Genomic DNA, 23,474 nt, shown 5'->3' on the forward strand with positions numbered 1-23,474 from the left:
TAGTAAACAATATGGCATTTTTAATATGGCTTAGACCTCTTTATTCCACTGTGGTCTTCAACCCTGCTGAAAAGACCATCTGGTTTATGCTGGTTAGTGCCGTTGAAACACCACGTTCATCAACGTCCATAACACATACACTGGTCTTTTTAGCAGGGAAAAAGTATTGACCAGTATTAACAAGGTAAACATCGTAATGACAATGGCACTGTTTGGTAATATTCCTCTGAAATAAAACCAAGTTATCAGGCTTACGTGATTAAACAAAGCTAAACATTCATAACAGAGATATCAAATGTAAACATGACAAAAGCTGAATTGTTTTTGAGACTATTGCCCCACACTGTAAAAATGTATTTGTTGTTTGAACTTAAAAAGATTTAAGATACCCGGCTGCCTTAAAAATTGTGAGTTAATTCAATGTAAAAATGATTAGAAATTATGTGAAATTATGTGTGCTATGTTAACTAATATTCTAAAGTTGAATAAACAAAAAACGAAGGAAGCCAGCTAACTAAACTTTTTAAGTTAAAACAAAAAAAATGTCTGCAAGAAATGTGTATAGTTTCAAATCTTGTTAAAGTCACATCATGTTATGCTTTGTGCATTACTTTTCCAAACTGCGTTCATAATAATTAAATGCGTACACTTTTCTTTGAAAATACACATTTCTATAACGTTACATGTTAAGTGTAATACAATCTGACGTAGGCAAGAAAAGTAACGAAAAGCGTTAATCAAATTATAAATAAATGGTTAAAAAGTCTTTGTTAAGATTTCTCCCAACCATGCAAATTAAATACAAAGGTGCAGCAGTGGAAATCTCCGCTCAGTCTGTTTAGCAAAGAAGTCATTGCCTTAAGTCAAAAAGGTGAATGTTCTCAAATGTGTTTCTCAAAAGCATTCTCAAAAAAACGCTGGATTGGTGTGTTCAATCACGCAGCGTTTGCAATGGCGTTTGACGAAGCGCAGCGCCTCCAGTGGTACATCGCAGTCCTGAACATTCAGCAACTGAAGGTCGAAGCAATTTGCCGCTACTACTTGCAGCCCGCGGCCAGTGATGCTTTCGCATGACTTCAGACTCAGTCTTTTCAGGTTGAAAGAGTTAAGTGCAAGCTGCTCTAGGCCCGCGTCCGACACCAACGGGCACTTCCCGATGTCCAATGACTTGAGCTTAAGGCAGTTCTTGGCAAGGTGCTCGATGCCGTGGTCTGTCAGTCCCTCGCAGCCACGAGCGTTCAGGTAACGCAGTCTGATGCAGTATTTAGCCACGTAGCGCACCCCCACGTCTGTGATGCGAGTGCAGTGCGCTATGCTAAGGTAGCGAAGACGGCCCTCTAGCTTAGCGATCTCTCGCAGGCCAAAGTCACTGATGAAGCGGCAGTCGCTGACGCTGAGCTCGCGCACAGACGGGCAGTAGATGACCAGGAAACGCAGACCCTCGTCGGTCAGGCGCACACAGCGCCGCAGGTAGAGGTGAGTAAGCTGAGTACAGTGGGCTGCAATGGTGTGCAACCCTTCGTCTTCTAAAGCGAAACAGTCTGTCATGTCGAGATAGCGGATGGAGATTTGCTGGCCGTGAAGAGGGGAGAGTTTCACGGACACGTCCCGAGTTAGACTTATGCAGGTTACCTTGGAGCACCCTACAAAAAGAGAAAGACAGGATGAAACATCAAACCTCATCTTGTGTTGATATATATTTATACATATTAAAATACATTAGATCGAAAATCGGACTGGATGACACGAAAAAGTGGGAAATTCATGCCAGCAAACACGGATTAATAGATTACAGTTTGTGACGATGTCACGAATTCCCGTGAGACTGTGTTGGTTATGAATGTATCTGGAAAAAAGTTTTTTCTTCAGAACCATGTGTATGTGATGTAACAAATTATTCTGAATGTTTCTCAAAAGTTTGCAGATGCATGTGTAAAGAACTACCAAATGTTCAGTTTTAGATCTTTTTGAACACAAATCACAAAAGACAACTGTAAGAAAGCAGTGAGGTAACACAGACCACGCATTCGTGCTTCTTTTGCAGTGTTTGGTTTCCCATAAGAAAACGAGAATGTACTTGAGACCTGCACTCACACAGGGAAAACAACAGTATGCTTAAACAGGAAGTGCAGAGCAGGAAGTTGGAAATAAAACACCAGAAAACTAGAAGACATGCAGGAAAAAGCACTATTATTTTCATACATTCTCGTTTGCTAAATCCTAAACTGTACATATATGGACATTTGTGAAACAAAAACAGTAAATATGATTTAAAATGTTTTAGTAAGATTAACAGGGAACAGTTCATTTTGGTAATGTCACAAGAAAACGTTTGTGGTTTCTAGCAAATAACAGTAAATTATGAAATATTACACAAAAAATATATATTCAAGCCCTTTTACAATGTTTAAAATGTATCTATTATCAAAACAAAATAAAACGTAGCTTTCTATAACTCTACATTTATTATCTGATATTACACTTACTTCACTGTTTATATACGTTTTTTTTTTAAATATAGTTGATCATTGAATGTCATAGAATTCTCTAAATTAGGGTAGCAGATTATCCCAAAGCACCATAAAGTCAGAGGTCCTGGTTTTGCTTTGGCTTATGTTTCTTTTGGGAAGTATAGAGAACACAGGCAGAATGTCGGCGCTATTAATACATTTTCCAGCTTTTCCAAGAGGAAGTAAAAAAAACGTCAACTGTCTTGTGTGCTAAACATCAAAACAGGTGAAGTATTGAGGCTGTTGGCTCTGAGTTAGGAAGTAGTTAATACCGTTAAATAACAACCGTTCTGTGGACTTTCAGAGGTGTGTCTGTGTATAAACAATGTCACATTCCTTAAATGTTTCTTTGAGAAGTTAAACAACAATATTCTTAGAAAAATGCACAGAAAATGTAAAAATATTTGCATTTTTTTGGTTTAGGCAGTTCATAGTAGTATTCACAAACAGAAATATTAGATTTTTGTTTAATTTAGCATGGTAAACAATTTTAGTACTGTGCTGGGTTGCCTCTTTTCCAGAATAAAGCTAGTTTCCGTAGCAAAACCATATTTATGGTGTAAATCTTTGATATTTAAAATGAGCTGTTGCTAGGTGTCACCCAAACTTATGTTAATAATACAGGACAGAAAAAAGCAGTCTATAGAAACAATAGTCCGAACATTTACCTGAAACATCCAGGTGTTCCAGACTGGGACAGCGCGAGACCACTTCAAACACTGCCTCATTCGACACATTATAGCACCCGGCAACCTCTAAACGACGGAGTTCTGGACAGCACTGTGCCACCGTGTACAGTCCTCGGTCAGTCAACCTCCGACAGCCACTGACCACAACCGTCTCCAAAGTGAGACATACATTGGGGGTATCCTGACAGAGTCTGCGAGTGAGAACCCGAAGTGCACGGTCCACGTGCAGCACATCTCCCGTCAGACGGACAGTCCTCCACAAGCGGGGGTCCCATGCCAAATTGTACCAGCGGCGACAAACGCGAGCGCACCGACACAGTTGGTTGGTAGGCAGGTGGGTGAAGATCTGGAGAAAAGCGTGATCAGGAAGAATGTCGATGGGCGCCTCCTGCTGGTCTTTAGGTTGCTGCAGGCCCCTTTGAGGGTGGGTGAGGGAAGTGGGGGGGGTGTGCACCATGGCAATGGTTTCTGTGCTGAACGCAGAAGAGGATGTGGAGGATCCATTGAGAATGGCAGAAGAAGAACGAGGTGGCAGAATCAAAGCTAGACTTGGCGTACTCACTGTGCGCATGCTAAGGTCCGAGTCTGAAAAAATAGAAAAAGCAGAACAAATATTGAGCACCAGAGAGAAAGGGAAGAACACACATCAGCATAGTAAGAACACAATTATAAACATAGACAAGTATAGTCATAGACAATAATGCAAACAAATCTTAATTTTAAATCTCAATCATTTCCTTTCCACACATTCAGCGTGTTTGGCAACAATGAGTGAGACAGATCATGTTTCATATATAGCTTTAGGAAATGTAATTCCCTGACCAGTGTTGTTAATATCTGGCCTGTGTGCACGGCCTGCAAAAGCAATATTCATAGAGTCTATTCTCCCATGAGTTTTCTCGGCTCGGCTGTAGGATCTGGCTCTGTTCATGCCATCATTATATCAACGATACGCCTGATATAAAGCATCAGGCCTTATTTGGTCTCTGCTGCCATTAGGACAGTATTGATTGGACAAGTATCAAGAGTTACCAAGCTTTGATGATTTCATTGGGTAAAGCTTAAAGCAACAGTATACCCAAAATTAAAATTCATATCCTCACCCGTATGAAGTTTTAACGCAGTATTATTTTCTCTCTTCCATGAAACACAAAGGAGATGCAAAGTAGAATATCTGTCTTGCTCTTTTCCATTCAAAGAAAGCCGATTTATATAGTTAGTTTAACATATATTTAGAAGAATATAATATAACTTTGAAAATGGTTTAGTCAAGTTTGGCAATATGAGCCACTATCTTAAACATTCTCTCTAACGTCTTATTTTGTGTGTCATGCAAGATTATAGAGAGTTGGGACAATATAAGAGAAACTAAACAAAGGAATAGTTCATCTTACAATGAAAATTGTGTCTATGTTAATGACAAATTTGAGCTGTCTAACCACAATACATCAGAATTCCAAGTCTGTTACATTGATTTATTTATGGGCACGATGACCCCATTGTTCCCTTTGACGGGTGTTGCTGTCTCCTACGGTTTCAAATCACGAAATGGGAAACAGCAGAGAGTGATCATATCCCATATATGTGGGATATGCTTCCATAAATGAAAATCTGAAGGCCAGCAGACTGGCAGATAGAAGAATCGATCTTCAAACATTATTTAGATCACATCTTTATAACATCAAGAGATGTGCAAAACAAGTCCACTGGTAGGAGAAAAAACAGGGAGAGACAAGATTATAAGCAAGGACTTGGCATTTAATAACATAAGAAGTAAATACAGCGTGTTCTACGAAATAGAAACCAGAACAAAAAACCCCAAACAACTCAAAGTGCCAGCAGGGAATGAAACTTAGCTTTGATTGTACAGCTACAGCTACCACATTCAACCAAAGGCCCATAATGTTATGAGAAGCTACTACGGTTGGCAGAATAAGCAGAATCCAATTATGTTTTAATGTCACCACTAGAAAAAAAGAATTGAGAGTGACCGTGCAAGCTCACTCGCACACTAGATTACTGCCCTCACCAACAGCTGGATTACGTTGCCAAGCAGAGACCTTTTTTTTCCATATACAGCCAATTTCAAACACAATACAAGTCAACAAACAATGGGAGGCGTCTGTGGTGGTAACATTTGATTAAATTAATAACATCCCTGTCGGAAAATCCAGATAGTTACATGTTTCTATAGCTGGTCAAAGAAGATCTATAACAGACAGTCACCCCTCAAAATGGATGATCCCCAATGTGCTATTAATATAACATCTGTTCCGCACCATATTCTGTTTGTAACAGGTGAGGAAACTCATGGGCAGCTGAAGTGAGATGGGACGGCTGGTGTTGGAAGGAGGGAAGCAGGTGTGACAGCTTATTTTCAGTGAGAGGGCCGCGCAACACAACATAGCTTTTGTCCATTTTTCAGAATGAACACATTTTACATACACAGATTTGTAAGAATGACCCCTTTAAAATACCGAAGCACACAATGGGATTTGAGCAGCTTAAAGCGTCTCTGAGTCACAGGTAGCGGTCACAGATACTCAAGGTTCTGAGTACACTGATACTCGTGTGTGTAAAAACCATGAATATGAGGCTGGCGCAGGTCCCTTCTTGAAATACACCAGCCCTCAATAAGTATTTAGATAGTTAAATGTCATTATGGGAAAAACAAAACATTAAATCAAGCATCATTTATTTAGTTTTTTTATGAAAAAATACACAAAAATATTAGTGTGTAAATTACAGTAGGACTTACTGTAAAATAATGAATAATCAAACATATTTGATTCATATATCAATGCTATCAGCTACCTGTGGTTACTCTGCTAAAACACCTGTGTGATCACCCAGAAACCAACTATGAAGTAAAATCTCGAAACCAGTTTGTAAATGGGAACGTGTCATCTATACAATGCAAATTATACAGTTGTGGTTTGCATGTCCAAATACTTTCTTGAAGCCATTATATTGTTTAGGTCTTAAACGTCTACAGAGAAGCTGCACGGTTTTAGACTGGCAGTATCTGCAATCTAAGAAAAAAAAAGTTTGTTTTATTTGACTTCTATTTGGTCTCCACATTTTATTAGCTCCAGTTATATTCTCCTAAATCCCCCATAACTGCTGGTTAAAGGGGTGACTTCGGCCAAATTTGACCAAAAACCACACAGAATGCCGCGGGAGCCATAATTACCTCAAGCCATGAATTGTACCTCATTATAACATTTATTTTAAGACCGTTCCATGCCTGTTCTGATTGCAATCTCATGTAAATGAGGTGATAACATGAAACTTGAAGCTAAATTACATGTAAATGCCAATGTAGAACTTCAACTGTTTTCCCCCACAAATCATCGGGAGTCCAACCTTGACAAATGTGTAATATCTCAGTGCTGTTTGTATGAATTATTCAGGGGTGGCCTCTCTCAGCAGAGAGGGAAAGTCCGTCTATGGGGCATAATAAACTGGATTGGTATTCCAGGCAGGTTTGCTGGGGACCTCAGACATAAAACTACTTAGGGACTAGATGCCAAATGGCTATTTAATTCACTGACAAAATAGCCACTCTGACTAGAGTGATGTGGAAGTAGAAGAATGCAAACAGAAACAAAACCATCAACATTTCAAAGAAGAAAACCAGCTTTTGTGATAGTTTAACAATAAACTCATGTTTGTAGCTGAAGTGAGAAATTCAGCATCTATCTGTCTTCACTTTTAGTAACACAAAACACATTTAAAGCAGTATGACTTGTACATTTCTGAACTAACACTATTTAATAACTAGAAATTGTGCATTGTTTCATTTAACAGGGAAAAACAAGCTCACTTTTGCATAATTTCTTGCATAAAAGGGTGAAGCCCGATGCTGTTGCAAAACAACTCAAAGACACAGAAAATCTGCAATTATAGCATAAAATCTTTAATGATTATTACTCCTTATGTCTTTTTAAGCCTATAAAGCACCATTTACAATGTATTTACTGCAGTGGGCCTCAATGTGGCTTCACAGCTCTCAAGCAAAATCACCAACTTCTGTTGAATTTCAACAACTTTGACATATTTTACAATGTTTTACAAATATTCCTGTCGTATTACTCAAAAATGAACATGAAAAATATTCAGTTTTCAGGATTATTTTGACCCGTTTCTTCAGTTTTTCTGCAAACAAATGGAAATAGAAACAATATTTTTATTTTTATTTGAAACACATACCTATAAATAAATGGTAAATTCAGAAAAACAAAATGAAATGACCTCTTAATTATTTCCGTAGCTGTATATGTAGTTAGCCTCTTCAGAGTGGCCACTTTGTAAAAAATGTACTCTATTCTGTATGTACTATATTATCCAACTTTGTATTGTATCACCCGGGGATATGCTTTTTAAACCATATTAAAGGAGTTATATACGCTTATGCGCTGGGCTCTTTTTGATTGCCTTTTTCAGCATTTTTTCGGTTCACAAAATATGCAATGAGTGGAAAATGCTCAACATCAGATCAAACGTCTCACTCTTTTTGCCCACAGACTGGCACTAAGATAAAGTCCAGGTAAACGTTGTACACATTCACAATAATAGCAGACAGGAATGTGAGGAATGCCATTTCACCTTATAGGTCACTTAAGAAAAGTCTCCTGTGAACTCTCAGATTGTAGATCCATCACTCCTGCTCTTTTGCCTCCAGTCAATCACAGGCTTCTGAACCATGTCAAGTAGGAATGTTTTTCACTGGGTGTTTTCTCGCACACCTCTGTAATCCCAAACAATGCTGCTCTCGTGGCATGTAAACCATTATGAATCACACATCTGTCAGCTCTGGGATTGATTAGGTGTTCCTGTTAAAAAAGCTTCCTGCTGTTGAACTTTAAGACCTTCATTCACGCATACTCCAGCATAATCACATTTGATCTCCAGTACATCGAAATTCCCATAGAACTCAATTCTTTCAGAAACGTGAAGTGGAAAAATAGCACAGAAAGGGGAGCAGTGGGGGATCAGCGTAACAAATTTTGATAACCAAAGTCTTGTTTCATCTCAGCAGTGTTCAGAAGGTAATTGCTCTCAAATATGTCTAATGAAGATTGGTGCTTGCTTATCTTAAGACAGAACCCTTTAACCATAATCTCGGCCGCTAATCTTCTGCCTTTTGAAGGATGAAAATGAGATGTTTGGAGTTAGGGCCAGCTTCCATGTTTTGAGCAGACTCCAGAGGGTCTGGTGTGAGGGTGAACGGGCGGTCAGACTCACTCACTCATGTTGTTTGTTCACGGCACAGGAGACTAGAGAGTTCCACGCATACAGGCCACTATCAGGGGAACCGCGACTAGCCAAAACTAAACTTCTGCTTCAGCTGTCGTTTAAACATCTCGCTAAACACACAGTGCAGAATTCAAAACAGCAAACGCTACATCAATCAAAGTTACAAATATGTTGTTATATATTGACATTGTATTCAAACTTAAGCTCTTTGACTCTGTCCGTCCTCATCCCCCCCAAAACTTGTGAAACAAAATGATAAGAGTGTCTGGGTCGTAATATAATAACTTTATGATTCCTTTAGCAATAAAGGACATTCAAATGGGTGACATTTAAGGATAAACGATTAAAAGTTGACTTTCTGAAAAGTTTTCTTTCATCATTTATTAATAAATAAAATATCAAATATGCAACTTCAAATGAGTCATTTTGAGTAAAAAGGGGCACACTGGACACTGGCAGTGCAGTACCGTGTCATCCCAAATCTTAAAAAAAATCTAACACAGGCGAAGCTTCATAGTTGTTCACGATATACACAATGATCATGAAAGAAATACAGATGTAAGCGCATACACAAGTTAATCAGCTGTCTATTTGTTATAAAAATATATGTTTTACTAAAATTTCCTATTATTGCATACAGTTTTCATCACATTGTTTAAAAAAAATAATTCTCTCCTCACCCACTTGGCTACTCGGTGGCAAACCCTCAGGTATCCAATAACAACATCTATTCATTCCTTTAGATATGAGAGGCAAAATGTGAAGTCTTGAGACATGTCTCCTCCACTCTGACACAGAGCCTGACCTCTAACAGCAGACAGTAATCTGAGCTCAAAACACAACACAGGCAACTTGTAACATTTTGGTGTCGGGGCTTCAGGACCTGTGACTGCTACACTTCATTTTAGATAACTTTCTATCATACCTGTCATACCTTATAAGCACAGAAATCACAACAGATTTTTTCTTTCCATGAATTTGAGTTTCCTCTGCTCAGGTCGCTGACAGATCTACGCTCGGCTCATCTGTCAGTCTAACCACAGTTCCTGACAGACGCTGGTCCTTCATGTGCTCAGCTGTGCCCCTTCCAGGGCATATTGTTTTGATTCAAATGCCTTTGGAGCTTCTCATGCAAGATTGTTGAGCTGTGCAGCGGCGGTTGTGTATACGCGTTTAAGAGCAGCTGCGCTCAAACACTACCATCCAGCATATGGACGAATCACTCACTTATATAAAAACTGGGTTATCATAGTCAAACCTTTGCCTCAGACTAAAGATTTTCTGCTTTTTGGAGGCCAAATGCAGTGCCCCCTTAGACAGCAAGAGCCTTTTGACTGACATGTAAAGTGGAAAATCAAGGTTTGTTTTTATGTGCCTTTAATGGCAGGGATATAAAAGAAACAGTTCAGCCAAAAATGAATTTTGTCTTCATTTACTGACCCTCGGGTTGTAAATATCTGTATAAATGTATTTGTTCTAATGAACACAGAGAAAGATATCTGGAAAGAAATCTTGTAACCAAACTAGTTCTTGGCCACCATTGACTAACATAGTCGGAAACATTTCTTTATAAATTTCACTAAAGAAGATATTTTGAAGGCCAAGTGGTTACAACTATCTGCAATTAATGCGTGACCTGTACGTCGTCCCAAATACTGAACTGAGTGAACTGTTAGAAAAAAAGGGTTGGGAAATATTAGAGCAAATTTGGGCACTAAATTCAAAGCGGAAAATGTTGCTAAGAATTTGCCCTGCAGATCCAACAAACCTTCAGTTTAGGTTGCTTAGATTCTACCATGTTCAAAGGTTCACCATTATAAGAAGTATCAGGTATCAAAGCAATAGGTGCTGCTGTTTGGTTCTGGCATTTGTTTATTTTTTTCCTTTCATTAATTCATAACAGCACATGGAGAAGTCAAACCGCCACATTTCTTTGATGTTTCCACTCTCTAATTATCATATTAAAAAGAAGTGAAGTAACCGTGTCACCATAAATATTGTTCTTGAAATATTCATCCATCCAGGATTCATCTTGTTTAATCAAAAACATCATAAAGGAAATATTCGGACATCTGGTGTTTAAACCACGGTTTGCCACAGTAAAGGAAGTGAAGGAAAAGCATTTCATGTTTCTAGCCAGTCTGCCCTGTTCTCATACCGTCCCCTCCCCAGTTTGGAAAGCCTGGTTGGTGATGCATAAAGCAGAGAGGATCTGGAGAAACAGTCTGAAGCCCGATCACCCTCTGTCTTGGCCTGGGCCCCCTTACACAAATTAACCACATGTACACTCTCACTGCACGCACATTTCTGCATTAGCAACTGAGGTCCAGAGAAAATTAAATTCACGAAACTGTCTCTACAGCAAAGCACAAATAACAAAATTTATTTTTCGTGAGCTCTTCCATAAGATCATAGGAATGTCTGGGAATAGTCAAGCTATTGACTGGTAGAAAATGATAGAAACCAAATAGATTCCACTAAGCAAACAAATCTCACATCATAAATTGTATGTGCTTGTCAGGTGCAGGGCTGAAGTGAATGATCCTCCTTATACATACAAGAACAGCCAAACCATTGAGCTCAAAGCTCATTATACACAAAGTCTTATTAGAGCTGTGGTGATCTAATCAAAACCACAACGCCTAAAGACTGGGGCAAGCACAGCATGGCTACATGGGAGCGTGTTATTTAATCCAAAAAGACTGGAGTACTTCTACACAGTTCCTGTGCTCTTTAATTGTCTGAAGGAAATATTACAAATCTGTCTTCTACCATCTGTACATGAGGATGTATAGAAACTCATTCAACTCATCAAAAAAGCTGCTTCCAGTTCTGTTGCTTAAACAATAACTATTTTAAGGTCCAGTGTAAGAAATCTAGCGGTGAGGTTGCAACCATTCACATTAATACTGAAGATTAAGGGTATTATTAAGTTAGAAGTCTATCCATGCCAGCTGGTACGTAAATGGTTTAATTTTCCACCGCACTGCATGGCTGATAATGGATATCTTTAAGATTGAAACACAAATGCGTCACGTGCTGCCTTGGTAACACAAGAGTCAGAGCTATAACGTCTCTGCATACATTCTATGAGCATGATTCAGGAAAAATTCTGAGCCGAGAACAAATCGTGCCGTGTTAAACCAGGCTCACGTGGAAACATAACCGTTTCAGACCGTGCTTAGAACGGTTTGGCGCAATGGTGGAAAAGCTCTCTAAGTCGCGGCCTCTCAAAAGGAAGCACTGACCTCATCAGGGTAGTTGGGGCACACTGGAAATAACTGCCTACTGACTTCCTGTTCTCCCCATTACAGGAAACAACTGGGAGAGAAAAAGCTCTCTGTGCTCCATGAGGAGTCACTGTATACGTCTGAACGCATTCTGTACCCCATGCATTCCACAAACACACGCTTCTCTCCGTCATGCCGAATGACAAATATCTGATTCCGCTCACTGCTGCTGAAACTAGAAGCTGACAATTACACAGGCGATTTCACCCCCACAGTCGAGTCATTTGAGACGGTAGTAGGCTGTTAAAAAGACCAGCTTGGATCGGTAAGCTAATTGTCTTTATGGTGGACTGGAAATAAATAAAACGGGTTAAGCAAGTTAAGAAGTCAGCAAGGAACAACAGCATTCCATTCTGGGAATAAAAGAGTCCAAACACTGGAACTGGTTGTTATCAGGGGAGTCATGCTGGGACACCTAATGTCACATGTTTGTTTTAAAGTGAACTATGTCTTTAATGTATAAATGCAACACTGTATAACCACACCATCAACAGGAGTCTTGTTTACTTGTTCTGCACATGACAGAGGCCTCCCTCTCCTCTTTAGGCTGCCCTTGTATAAAAGCATCTCTCTAATCAAAAGTGCATTGCGGTTGCTGTAATCATCCTGTCATTTGGCATGAAAGGTCGAATCTTTTGAAGCACTTGCAAGAGTTAGGAAAAGTTTGCCTGGAACCTTCCAACATGTTCATGAGTGATTTTATTCTCCCCTTGAGCGCACAGGGCTCTTAGTACATAGAAGAATAGAACACATTTGTGTTGTAATGTAAATTAATTATAGTCCAAGAGGATATAAAGTCCAAGAGGTTTTAACTTAAGATACGATGTACATTTACATGTATGCAATTGGCTAAATTAATAAACAGTACATTCAGTCTAGGAATCGAACCTATGACTCTACCAGTTGAGCTACAGGAAATACCACGGGTGTATCTGTCTTCATATATTAATGCATTCCAAATAGGGACATAAATAGCACAGATATTCTAACCTGCTGCCGTACCATTACCAAACCTCTCGCTGGCTTGCAAAGACATTGTGGAAAGAAAAACAGTGTGGTTGAGTATGGGACTCTTTAAATTCAATGTCCTGCCAAATGTCTGAATAGTTCACTTCACATGATATTTCCCTCTGAAGGTTCAACTGCTGAGTGTCTTCTTTAGGTGTGAGAACAGACATAAAAAGGTACTATACCTACAACCTTTAGTGCCGTGTCATGTCCACTCTAATACGCTTTTGTTTAAAAACGCATATTTTTCTCTCCATTTCGGCCTACCGTCCACACTGAAACCGCATTTTTTCAACAAAAGCAAAGCTTTTTTTTAAATGCTCTCCAAAGTCGATTTCACATTATTGTGTGGATAATGAAAATGAAAACTGGCATTTTACTCGCTTTTGCAACTTTATAGTCTTGAGCAACCAAAGGCTCTTTTGTCCGCCCATTTAATATACTCTGTTCCTTCCCTCTACATTGCCACATCATTTCAAAGAGACAGAAAGTAATTAAAAGCCTGATAGAAATTGTTGAAGCATTTTACATGGTGGATGACGATTTTACATCATGTGCAGTATGGAAGCATTTTCAGACATTTTAATGTGTATGAGCAACTTTTGGTAAACAACAAAAAATGCAACTGTTTACGAAGAGCATTTTGTAACTTTTTTCCAAATTAATTTATTTAAAAGGTAAGGAATGGGATAAATCAGACCACATTGGGTCCACAAGGGACCTGCAGGACATTTCCCTTCAAAAATATAACAATTTCCCTTCTCTGCTGTGGAGCTTTCAACACCGCTGGTGCTTAGACAAAACTAACCAGTGAAGAAAACTACCATATTGATTTCATACTACTTCCATAGTGGGGAAAACTACCAGATTGATTTTATACTTCTTCCACCGCATTAAATATATATTATTATCAACTATTTTCTGATCAAACATCCTGCACACATGTGAACTGCAGCTCTAACAGTGAAAATAACAATTTTGCTATTTTTAACTAATTTAACTATATGTCAAATTTGCGATATTCATTTTAGGACATAAACCTCATAGTCAAAGTGATTTTTAATGCAGGACAATCTGTAAACATTCGCGTTATATCTTTGAAATTATCTTGCCTGCAAGATTTTTTACCTACTCTCTTTGTTTTAAGTAGCCTAAACACTTTTCCCAGGGTCATAACTTACAATGGATTTAGCAGGATAATGAAGTCACAAAATCTTAAAGAAGTATAAAAGCAACTAAGCAACATCCTTCTCAGATCTTGTTTTATCCACGCCATTAATCCAGTCCTGGACTCATAAATCTGACTGGCCTTCTCTCGGAAGAGCCGCAGATGAGTTCAAAAGACTCTTTCCCACCACAGCTCAAAGCATAGATGAGAACACTATTATTCAACACACACTTGTGGAGGCCATCTTCCGGGAAGAACCTCACAAATCCTATCGTGTTGCACTGCATACTTCCTTCCAATGACTGCTCTCCAACACGAACTTTATGTCATGCCAAAGAACATTTGTCCGGACCGGGCCTTCCAGAGCTGAGATAATAAAACTTGGACTTTAACTGCGGTATTTGCAAAGAAGAGCAAACTGACCTGCTCTGCTCAATCCACATCAGGTGCTCGAAATCAAAACCTAATCATGACATGAACAGTGTGGATAACATGGCACTGACCCAAACAACAGCTGTGTAACTGTTGGCCAGAGGCTACCTGAAACATCTGATTATGATTATCTGCTTGATCGTACAGTCACACCCATCTATTGTTCTTAAAATAAAAAAGACAGGCATTTGGAAAAGAACACTGTGCAATGTTGCATTTGTTGACATTAATTAACAACTAGTTACTATTAGTCTATTTGAACCAATAATTAATAAATACGTTTTTGAAAGTTGAATAAGAACTATAAAAACAAAGAATTGTTACACTGTGTATTGCGCAATATTTATTTATCTGAAAGTATGACCTTTTTCAACATTTACTAAAACATATTTAAAATTTTAAGTTGACTCTGTTTACATTAGATATTAAACAACAAACATTTACAAAAGTCAATATATGCTCTAAATGTATTGTTCATATTAGCTAATACATTAACTGACTGTTAACAAATAAAAACCTTACAGGTTTCCTAAAGAAAAAAAACTTAAACTACACATGTTTCACTCAAGGAAGTACCTCACCGTCTTTTACCTTATGACTACTAGCGCATTTAAAAGAAGTAGAAAGTCCCATGTATTGCTAAACGTAACACAGGCATACAGTAGATAATGCATGGCCGCTCTACACAAAAAACATTCTCAGCAGGGTGCAGAGTTTTTACATAAACCCAATACAGCAGGGCAATAAAGCTGCCTTGCAAGGAATGTAGAAAGAAAACATGTCAAATCTGTTTTAAACGTTGCTTAAATAGCATTACAATGCGCCACGTGGTTGAAAATAAAAGTGTGCTTTATTAATGGTCAAGGAATGATAAACTAGGAGTTAAGGTTAGCACCTAATGTATTCCTATCAATGGCTTATTTACCATTAGTTAATGTTAACTATGTATTAGTTTAGCGCATAACTGTTTTTGCCCCTTACACTTTATAACCTGACCATAAAAGTCCGTAAGAGCATAATGGCTTCTTTCAGGGTCTAACCCCCTAACTCTCCATAAGATAATAATGTTTTCATGTATATTTAGCTAAATCACAAAAGTTTAAAACATCTCATGTAAACACAAAAAAACTAACTCCATGTCTGTTGTTTATAATAGCGTTGGTGTGCATCAGCAGTACTTTATGGAAGAGAAAGATATTATCTGGAATATCAGTCATTGTGTATGTTGACAATAGCCATCAGCAACATAAACAACCACATTAAGGAGATGGTTAGATATGTATGCGAGTATGGGTGTGTTTGTGACCCCGAGCCACCTTTACAGAATGGAAACATATCTCTAGCAATGAACTTCAACTCAACCCTGACTCCTCTCTCTCCAGCACGCTTCATACCCTGAGATCAGATTTCTGCATGAAAAGAAGACTAAGAGAAACCACACTTTGTACAGCAACATAAACAGTTCTATATCAGATCACTGCCCTGTAGGGTGAGCCTTAATAGCTGTGAAACTCCACGTGCTGCAATACAAAGGCCCTCTCTGCCAAACAACAAGCAAGTTTATATACCATTGCCTTCCCCTTAGAGCATAATGCGTTGGACAAATGTGGCCTTTAGATTTTTCAGAGTTGGCTTTTAGCACTAATAACAACATACCATAGTAGTGCCAGAGTTAAACTAAAAACCATGCATTTACTGGTGTTGGGGGGCTGCCACAAGCTATGACTGGAAGGACCACCCTAACCTGCCCCCTCCCTTTTGGAGCTGGGAATGCTGATATAGTGCACTGTTAACCACAGCAAAAAGCGTTCCTTCATTTGTTTATATAAACTGACTGATATATGATTATGAGGCTAATAAAATGTCTACCTCTGTCCATTTCATTCAATATAGAGAACAATTTTCTAATCCTATAAAGGCTGCTCCTCCTTCGGGGAGTCAGCCTGCACTCCCCTCAAATCCACAGTGAGGCAGAGTGGATTCCACTGCCCTGACGTACGCTTATGCTTTCATACAGGAATTATACTATTTCAAGCTTAGTAAGAGCCTAAGTGTGTTGTCTGGGGAGCGGCGTAAAAGCAAGGGAATCAAAGACCTGGATGACTGTTTCAAACCATCATTTCAAGGTTCGAACTGAAGAATGAAAGATATCTGATGTGATGTATAACATCTGTCATTGTGAATAAGTTAACAAACTAAGAAAACAAGAGAACTCCACACTGAAAATGTTGAATGTAAGAGGTCTATGTTCCCTTCAGCTCATTTAATTAAAAACAGCTGAATATGCCCTGTTCTGGAATAACCTTGACATATAATTTAAAACAAACTTATTCTGATAAATAAGCGTGGCCGTAGCCAAATCATAAGTATCATCCAAGTGTACTAAGAATCGGTCCTGTGAAAAGCTCCTTGGGTTCATCTTAAAGACATGTAGTGCACAGTTTAAGGATTAAACAGAGAACATATGTTTGTTAAAGATGTAGCTAGCATGGGGCTAATGATTACTTCCAGCAGGACTCGCAAAGCCAGTTAGGCTAATTACATCTGATAAAATCGATCCAGCTTTGCTTTGTCCATACTCTCGTCTGGCCTGACTATAAACTTTAAAAATAAAAGTGCACACCTTCAACAAAAGATGTCAGGTCTTCGAATAACTGCAGTTTTTTTACTTTTTATGGGTCTACACAATAGAAGTGAATGGATCTTTAAAATATCTTCTTTTGTGTTTTGCAGAAGAAAGAAAGCCATGCAGGATTTAACTGAAAAGAGGGTGAGTAAACTGCTTTAATTTATCAAGTACAAATGTGCTCTGGTAGTACTGTGGTATACTGTAGTGCAGGGGGGACTGAGAAGCAATTTCGGGCCTGGACTATTCGACCAACATTGGCCATCCACCAAAAAGGTTGATGGGGGTGTCGAAGGTGTGTTTGATGGTATCGCCCCTTCACCAATACTGTCGACTTCACGTCGCGTGCATTCGTGTTTATAATACGTCAGCCGGTCAGCCACCGGTGGGACGGCCGTTTTGGACTTTGACAGAATGTCCTACTGGTCAGTCCGCCCCTGCTGTAGTGATACTACATGAAATTTTAGCCATTTTCAGAAATATTGAGGTGCACCTAGAGTATGGTAGCAAATTACTTTTTTTGGCAGTGTCTTCCGGAGGCTACATCCTCTGAAGGATGACAAGACATCCTTCAAAGGACATACTGGAAAAGGAAACAGGAAGTATGACATTGCTATGCCAACACACTCTTACACCTGTCAAGTTAATACATTTTTTTACATGATTTGAAGAAATACAAATTTGGTCAGTTTCTAGACTAAACATTGCCAGTAGAGAAAAAATTAAATGTTTTTCTTTACAATTTTAAACTTTTAAAATCACTAAACAATTCTAATCCTCATTTATTGCATCTGTCTACTGAGGAAATCAAACAAAGAAAATTGCGTTACTGTTTTAAACCGTTTACATCTAAACACCACATATTTAATTGAATGTGCAGCTGCTGCCGTTTGTTCAAATGAAATTTGTTGATTCTTAGCGATGCAAAGAATTGTGGGTTATCTCTAACAACGAAGGATACACCCCATGCATCCTTTGAATTCCTGTGAAAGAAGGTCGGATTTGAAGGGCACATTCAGAGTGCCCTACTTGCTTTTCTGCCTCGATGACGTATGCAGCCTTCGAATGCGACCTCTGGAGGACAAGCCTTCCATAATGAGACTTATGTGACATATTAACACCTAGAAATACAATGCAGGCCACAATTTAAACCTTTTGTAGTTCCCTGGGTTCAAATCAGGTTAGGTCAGGTACTATATTTCAGCAATAGAAACTGATCTGCTGTAAAAGTGTAAAATTGTACTGCTCACTGTAAAATATTTAATAACGCTTGGAATGTTTAGGGGCTCAAAGCAAGATCCTTTGGCCAAACAACAGCTAAAGACGCACTGAAGGGGGTCCCATATGAAAATCTTTACAGGACTAGTCAGAAAGCTGTTTTAAATATAATTCCCTAAACTACAAAACACCTTCAGAACATTGACAATTTCAATCTGACATGTGCTTCTACTCTAGAATAAAAACACATCACGGGCTAAAGCAACATGGCTCAGATTCCTCTGGGGTTATCACTGAGGAAGTGCTGGTAGGAAAGGCCCCTTTCTCAGAACAATGCTATCTGACAGCTCTGATGTTGTACTGCCCACTGCTCCTCAAACTAGCAACAGTGGCAAGTTCAGCACTCTGTTTGATACTGGTTAAGGTTAGATGAGTCACCATGGAGCAAATGAGTGTCTGCACTCCCATCCCAAACCATGTAGAGCCAAATGAACAGAATTATGCGTCTGATCTCAAAAAGGATTTCCAAATCTAGACATTTGATAGACTGTGCTTGGAAATGTCAAGAACTCACAGCCTATATTATTTGCTGTAGTTTCTCGCATTGAATTAATTCGAGTTTGCTAATCAGTTAACGTTTTCTTAATCAAGTTTGATGTGCAAAGGCATCTATATGACATTTGACGGTTGAATACACATACTGTAACATTCCTGAAATGGTGCTCACATGGCCCATTGAAACTGCTTGTCCCACATGTCAATATCTGGCGCAACCACTGCTGTGAGTCTGGGATGAAGCTACATGTTTGTCCAAACAATGATCGCCGGGTAGCAAGGACGGCACATAAACACACAGAAACTAATTTTAACAGATATACTATGACTACTATCCTGACAAAACTACAGCACTGCTAGTGTAAACTGAAATGTATTCTTGCAAGGTCAAAACAGTGGCATAATCTACGGCGTGCAGTGTCTACATGATCTTAAGAGTACTCTTCTCCTCTGCAGTGTTTAGGAGGAGCTGGTGTAAATCAAAGCCACAGAGGCAGTCATTCAGAGCACCACTGACATTACTGCGGCCAGGCAGAGGAGAGACCAGATCTGTTTCTCTGAGGGCTGGATATACTGCAGGCCGCAACCACATACACACACACACCACAGGTTGGCTCTGAGACACCCTCATAGCAGAGCAATCCTTCACACTGCACACGCTACCTTTCACATGTTCCCTACGTTCCCACCCAAGTCTGAATTCAGTCCATGTTACATCTGAAGAACTCTTTGTACTCGAAATACAGCTGAGAGAAGCAGATGTGTTTCCTTTTCACATTTGTTTGTTTACATTTTGATTCTAGAGTTGGAGTTGGGTTGGAATCTTCGGGGTTAGTGCTCTTCTCTGACAAATGATGCCCAGAAAAGCCCATCTTTTTTAGTAACTTTGAGGAAGTCCGCAGAGAAAACGGCAGCCAAATGTTTATAAGCCTGAAAAAACAAGGCTTCCTCACAAATTCGCCAGCATTTGTCATTTTCGTTTTCCCCACATTCACACACTTTACCCATACACGAGCATGCACACACTGTTTCTTCCCTGAAGGCACACTCTCAACACCACTGTGGGTCTGGAGCAAATTCTCTCTTCTGAGAGGGGAACAGATTGGGGAAAATGAGAAGAGAGGTGAAAAAGAAGCTCAGCATGGTTTTCGGTGATTCATTTTTTGGTACGTTTTTACTATATCAAGAAATAACGTCCACCAAAATAGTGAAAAGGAGCAACTAAGAATAAAAAGGCTACCTAAGTGATGCTTAATGTGGACCATATGCCCTACCTTCACTGGTAGCTGCATTCTTAGGAGCTCTGGTCGATGTCTGATCTGTACTTGAACTCAGGTCGGAGGAAATACTGGAACTGCCTTTCCCTAAAATCACAAAGAACGGTCCAGGAGGACACATCAGGGCAGTGAAACAACACAAATATTAGCATTAAAAAAACAAAGAGGTGCATGCAAACGGCATCTTATCAGAGAACAAAGTATTTTGAGACATTGAGTTTGCACAAGGATTATTATAGATAACTTTTTACATTTACCTTACTATTCACTGACAGAATATGCTGAATTGAACAAATCTTAGGTTAAATGCCACACATTCTTTTTCTGTCCATCACAAACTAGGAATAACAAACCATGTGCCTCCCACAGATACTCCCCAATGACCAGGACAAGGAAGAACTGAAAGCTGAGACTCTGTACAAATCACACCACAGATACACAGAGAAACTCTAAATCAACCCTGCTGAATTTAAAATGAACCATTTATGAAAGCTAACTTGACATGTGAAGAAAGGTAATCACACAAAAATGCTAAACATAATTTAAAGACGGCCAGGGTCAGTCTCCTGCAAAAATATTACAATACCTTTTTGCAATAGTAAAGCTATTTGAACGTTGTTTTACAATCTCATTGTGAGAAACTGGTTTCAGAAATGGGATATTAGTTAGTAACCCTATACGACTGTTTTTTAAACACTTTAGTTTTAATGTCTTTTCAGAGCATGTTTAACATGTGAAACATGTTTACAGGCTCTACGAAAGCGCAAACACAAGAGTTCACATCAGCTTTTATTTTACCATTTATGGTCTGACACAGGGAGTTTCCACATGCTGAGCACAAAATGTGTTTTGCTCTGTAAACAAACCTGTTTTTCACTAAATAGTCTCAGAGTGATATCACTACATTTCAGGCCAGGTTTTTTGAACTGATCGGTGAAAACAGTGAGCGGAATTTACACAGAGACCGACCTTGAAAGGGACGCCTGATGACATCACAAGCTCAATTGTTTTTTGTCACTGAAGAATGTGCTTCAATGCTGATGAGATTAATTGGTTGAAGAAATATTACATTGATGGATTTCTACAGGACATTTTCCTTAAATTCCAGTAAACAATTTCTCTTTGTCATTCATCATTACCAAAAGAGACAACTGTATGCAGGCCCAAACGACTGACAACAGGAATAATGAGGAGTTGACAAATTTCTAATTCAGTGTACAAAAATCCTTAAACCAACACAAGAACTCCTACATTTAAAACATTTCATATGAAAAACATGCTCTTTTTTACTGTTAATGTTGAGAAGAAAGACTGGTACTCTGTAAAAATGTGTCTTTGAAAGGGGAACTTTCTGACTCCCGGCCATAGACAGCATCGCAACTGACTTTCAACATGTAGAATGTCAGTTACGATGCTGTCTAAGGGCAGGAGTCGGAAAGCTCCCGAACCTCATCAAAACTATCTTAATTTGCATTGCGTAGATGAATGAATGTCCTAGGCTTGTCCAATGACTTGAGAGTGAGTAATTTTCCCCTTTAAGTGTCCCTCATGTTTTTAAGGGACTCAAACACAACTTTATATGGAAAAAAAGTATTTTTATAATTTGTTGGCCTGTATGCATTTAAATGTGAAGACAACATTGCTGAATTTAGAATACAGAGTGTATTAAAATGTTCATACGAAATACGTCTGGAGACATAAGCAGTAGACATAATTGATTTAATATGCTATCCGTAAACAAAATACACCTTGTAAGGCCTTCAATGGCAAAAGCTACACATTGTAATAGATGGTCAAATATCAAATATGCAAACTGGAAAGCTGTCAAAGCAGAATGCAAAACGTTTTGAGAGCCAGTTCTGAGGGTAGGCCAAACCCTGACCTTCCAGAAATTGGGTGTTCTTTAAGAGACCACAAGTCTTTCACACAGCCAGGAACAGACTGTGTGAGAGTGCAGTCTATGGGTATTCATGATCTTTTGATTATGAACAGTCTCAATCATTTCAATGGGTAGTTTCTGATCTGACCTCTTGTGACATGTGTCAATTATGTTGAAAAAAATCACCCTCAAGCTAAGATGACAGTAATGTGTTATGCCCAGATTCACAGATTTATTAAAATAACACACCCATCATTGACTGTTACTTAAGTAAAACCAGCTAGTTTGCAGTATTGGCAAACAGTCGTTTTTTATTAGTTCCAAACCTCTAAAGTTCTCATAAAACTGTTTTGAACTTTTTGTTTTTCTTTCTTATTTTCTAAGTGCAGTAAAATATCTTTGTCCGTGACAAATAGTAAGCAGATGAATATTAGTCCCTCCACATCTATCCAAGCAGACACTAACAATATCTTAAAACAAACATAAATGTTAAAAGACAATAAATATTCTTTCAAATATAAATTGAACTATTGTTTAATGCTAAGCATAAATGACATCCTATAACTGATATATAATAATATATTCCTTTATACTGTAGATTAACTCTTTAGCCTCCAGTGTATTTTCAGTTCCAACCGTTCAGACAATATGATTATTATGATTTTTATACATTCTTCAGTTCACAAACCTAGTAAATTAATATATTTAATTGTATACTTTAGGTGTACAATATTTATTATGGCCAAATGCCAGAATAACTTTAAGTGGTCATTGGATACCTTTCAAATGTATGATAACACATCGTGCAGTGACAAAAAATGACAAGTATTCCCCAGTTTCTGGTTTAAAGGGAGTTCTTCCAAGAGTTTACTGCTTGGCTACCGTTGTCCACAAAGAATAAACTGGAATAGTGACGTTGTCACAACTATGGCTGCTGTAGGCTACAGCGAGATTTAACAGTGGAAAAGGAGAGTTGTGGCTGGCTCTGATAGTTTGATTTTGGCACTCACCTTCACTCCCGCTCTGTTTCCCATTGTTCGCACCCATCCTGCGGAATTCATAATCTACCGTCTGCGCTCCCTAAAAGTATCCATATGCGTAAAACACGTACAACTTCAACAAAGATGTGGTGAAGAATTCTTCAAAGACTCTTCAAATAGACTTCGATCCTCGTCCACCTTCAATGCATATAGAAAAGTGGAAATAACGTTAAGAAAAGTATTTCTACCTATGAAATCGGATAAAACTCAACGCAGTTGTACAAAAAGTCAAATAAAACAGCTCTAATTCGGAAAAGAAATGCTGGGTACGTATTTTCGTAACATTAAAATCTCTTCTTCTCCAGACAGCGAGTAGTCATCCAAAAGGAGAGACTGGAAACCAGATACTAGTTGCGTCAGGACCACGCATTCGCTCGTGCAGAATCTGAGTGTTACCATGCGCACCCTTCCACGCGTCTGCGGTACCCTCCCTCTTTTCTGTGCCGTAATGTTACATTTAAAGCGACTGTGAGAAACGGCGATTTTTCATACTATTAGAAAGTTTTAAATGCAAGACGTGTAT

At 38.8% G+C, this 23,474-nt stretch overlaps 1 protein-coding gene across 2 annotated transcripts; it reads right to left on the reverse strand.

Moving 5' to 3' along the window:
- Nucleotides 1-23,375, reverse strand: fbxl7 (F-box and leucine-rich repeat protein 7). Of its 2 annotated transcripts, XM_079452778.1 has the most exons (4): nt 22,922-23,375; nt 20,030-20,119; nt 3,179-3,784; nt 1-1,643 (listed from the first exon to the last, which is right to left on the reverse strand). In XM_079452778.1, exons 1-4 carry the CDS (start codon nt 22,956-22,958, stop codon nt 907-909), a joined length of 1,470 nt encoding a protein of 489 aa, XP_079308904.1. In that variant the 5' UTR covers nt 22,959-23,375; the 3' UTR covers nt 1-906. The 2 variants fall into 2 exon arrangements, with proteins under 2 accessions (XP_079308904.1, XP_079308905.1); XM_079452779.1 differs by lacking the exons at nt 20,030-20,119; nt 22,922-23,375 and adding an exon at nt 14,348-14,497.
- Nucleotides 23,376-23,474: the final 99 nt, after the last annotated feature.

This window comes from Barbatula barbatula, assembly GCF_947034865.1.
Source record: "Barbatula barbatula genome assembly, chromosome: 3".
In the NCBI taxonomy this organism is placed as follows: Eukaryota; Metazoa; Chordata; class Actinopteri; order Cypriniformes; family Nemacheilidae; genus Barbatula; species Barbatula barbatula.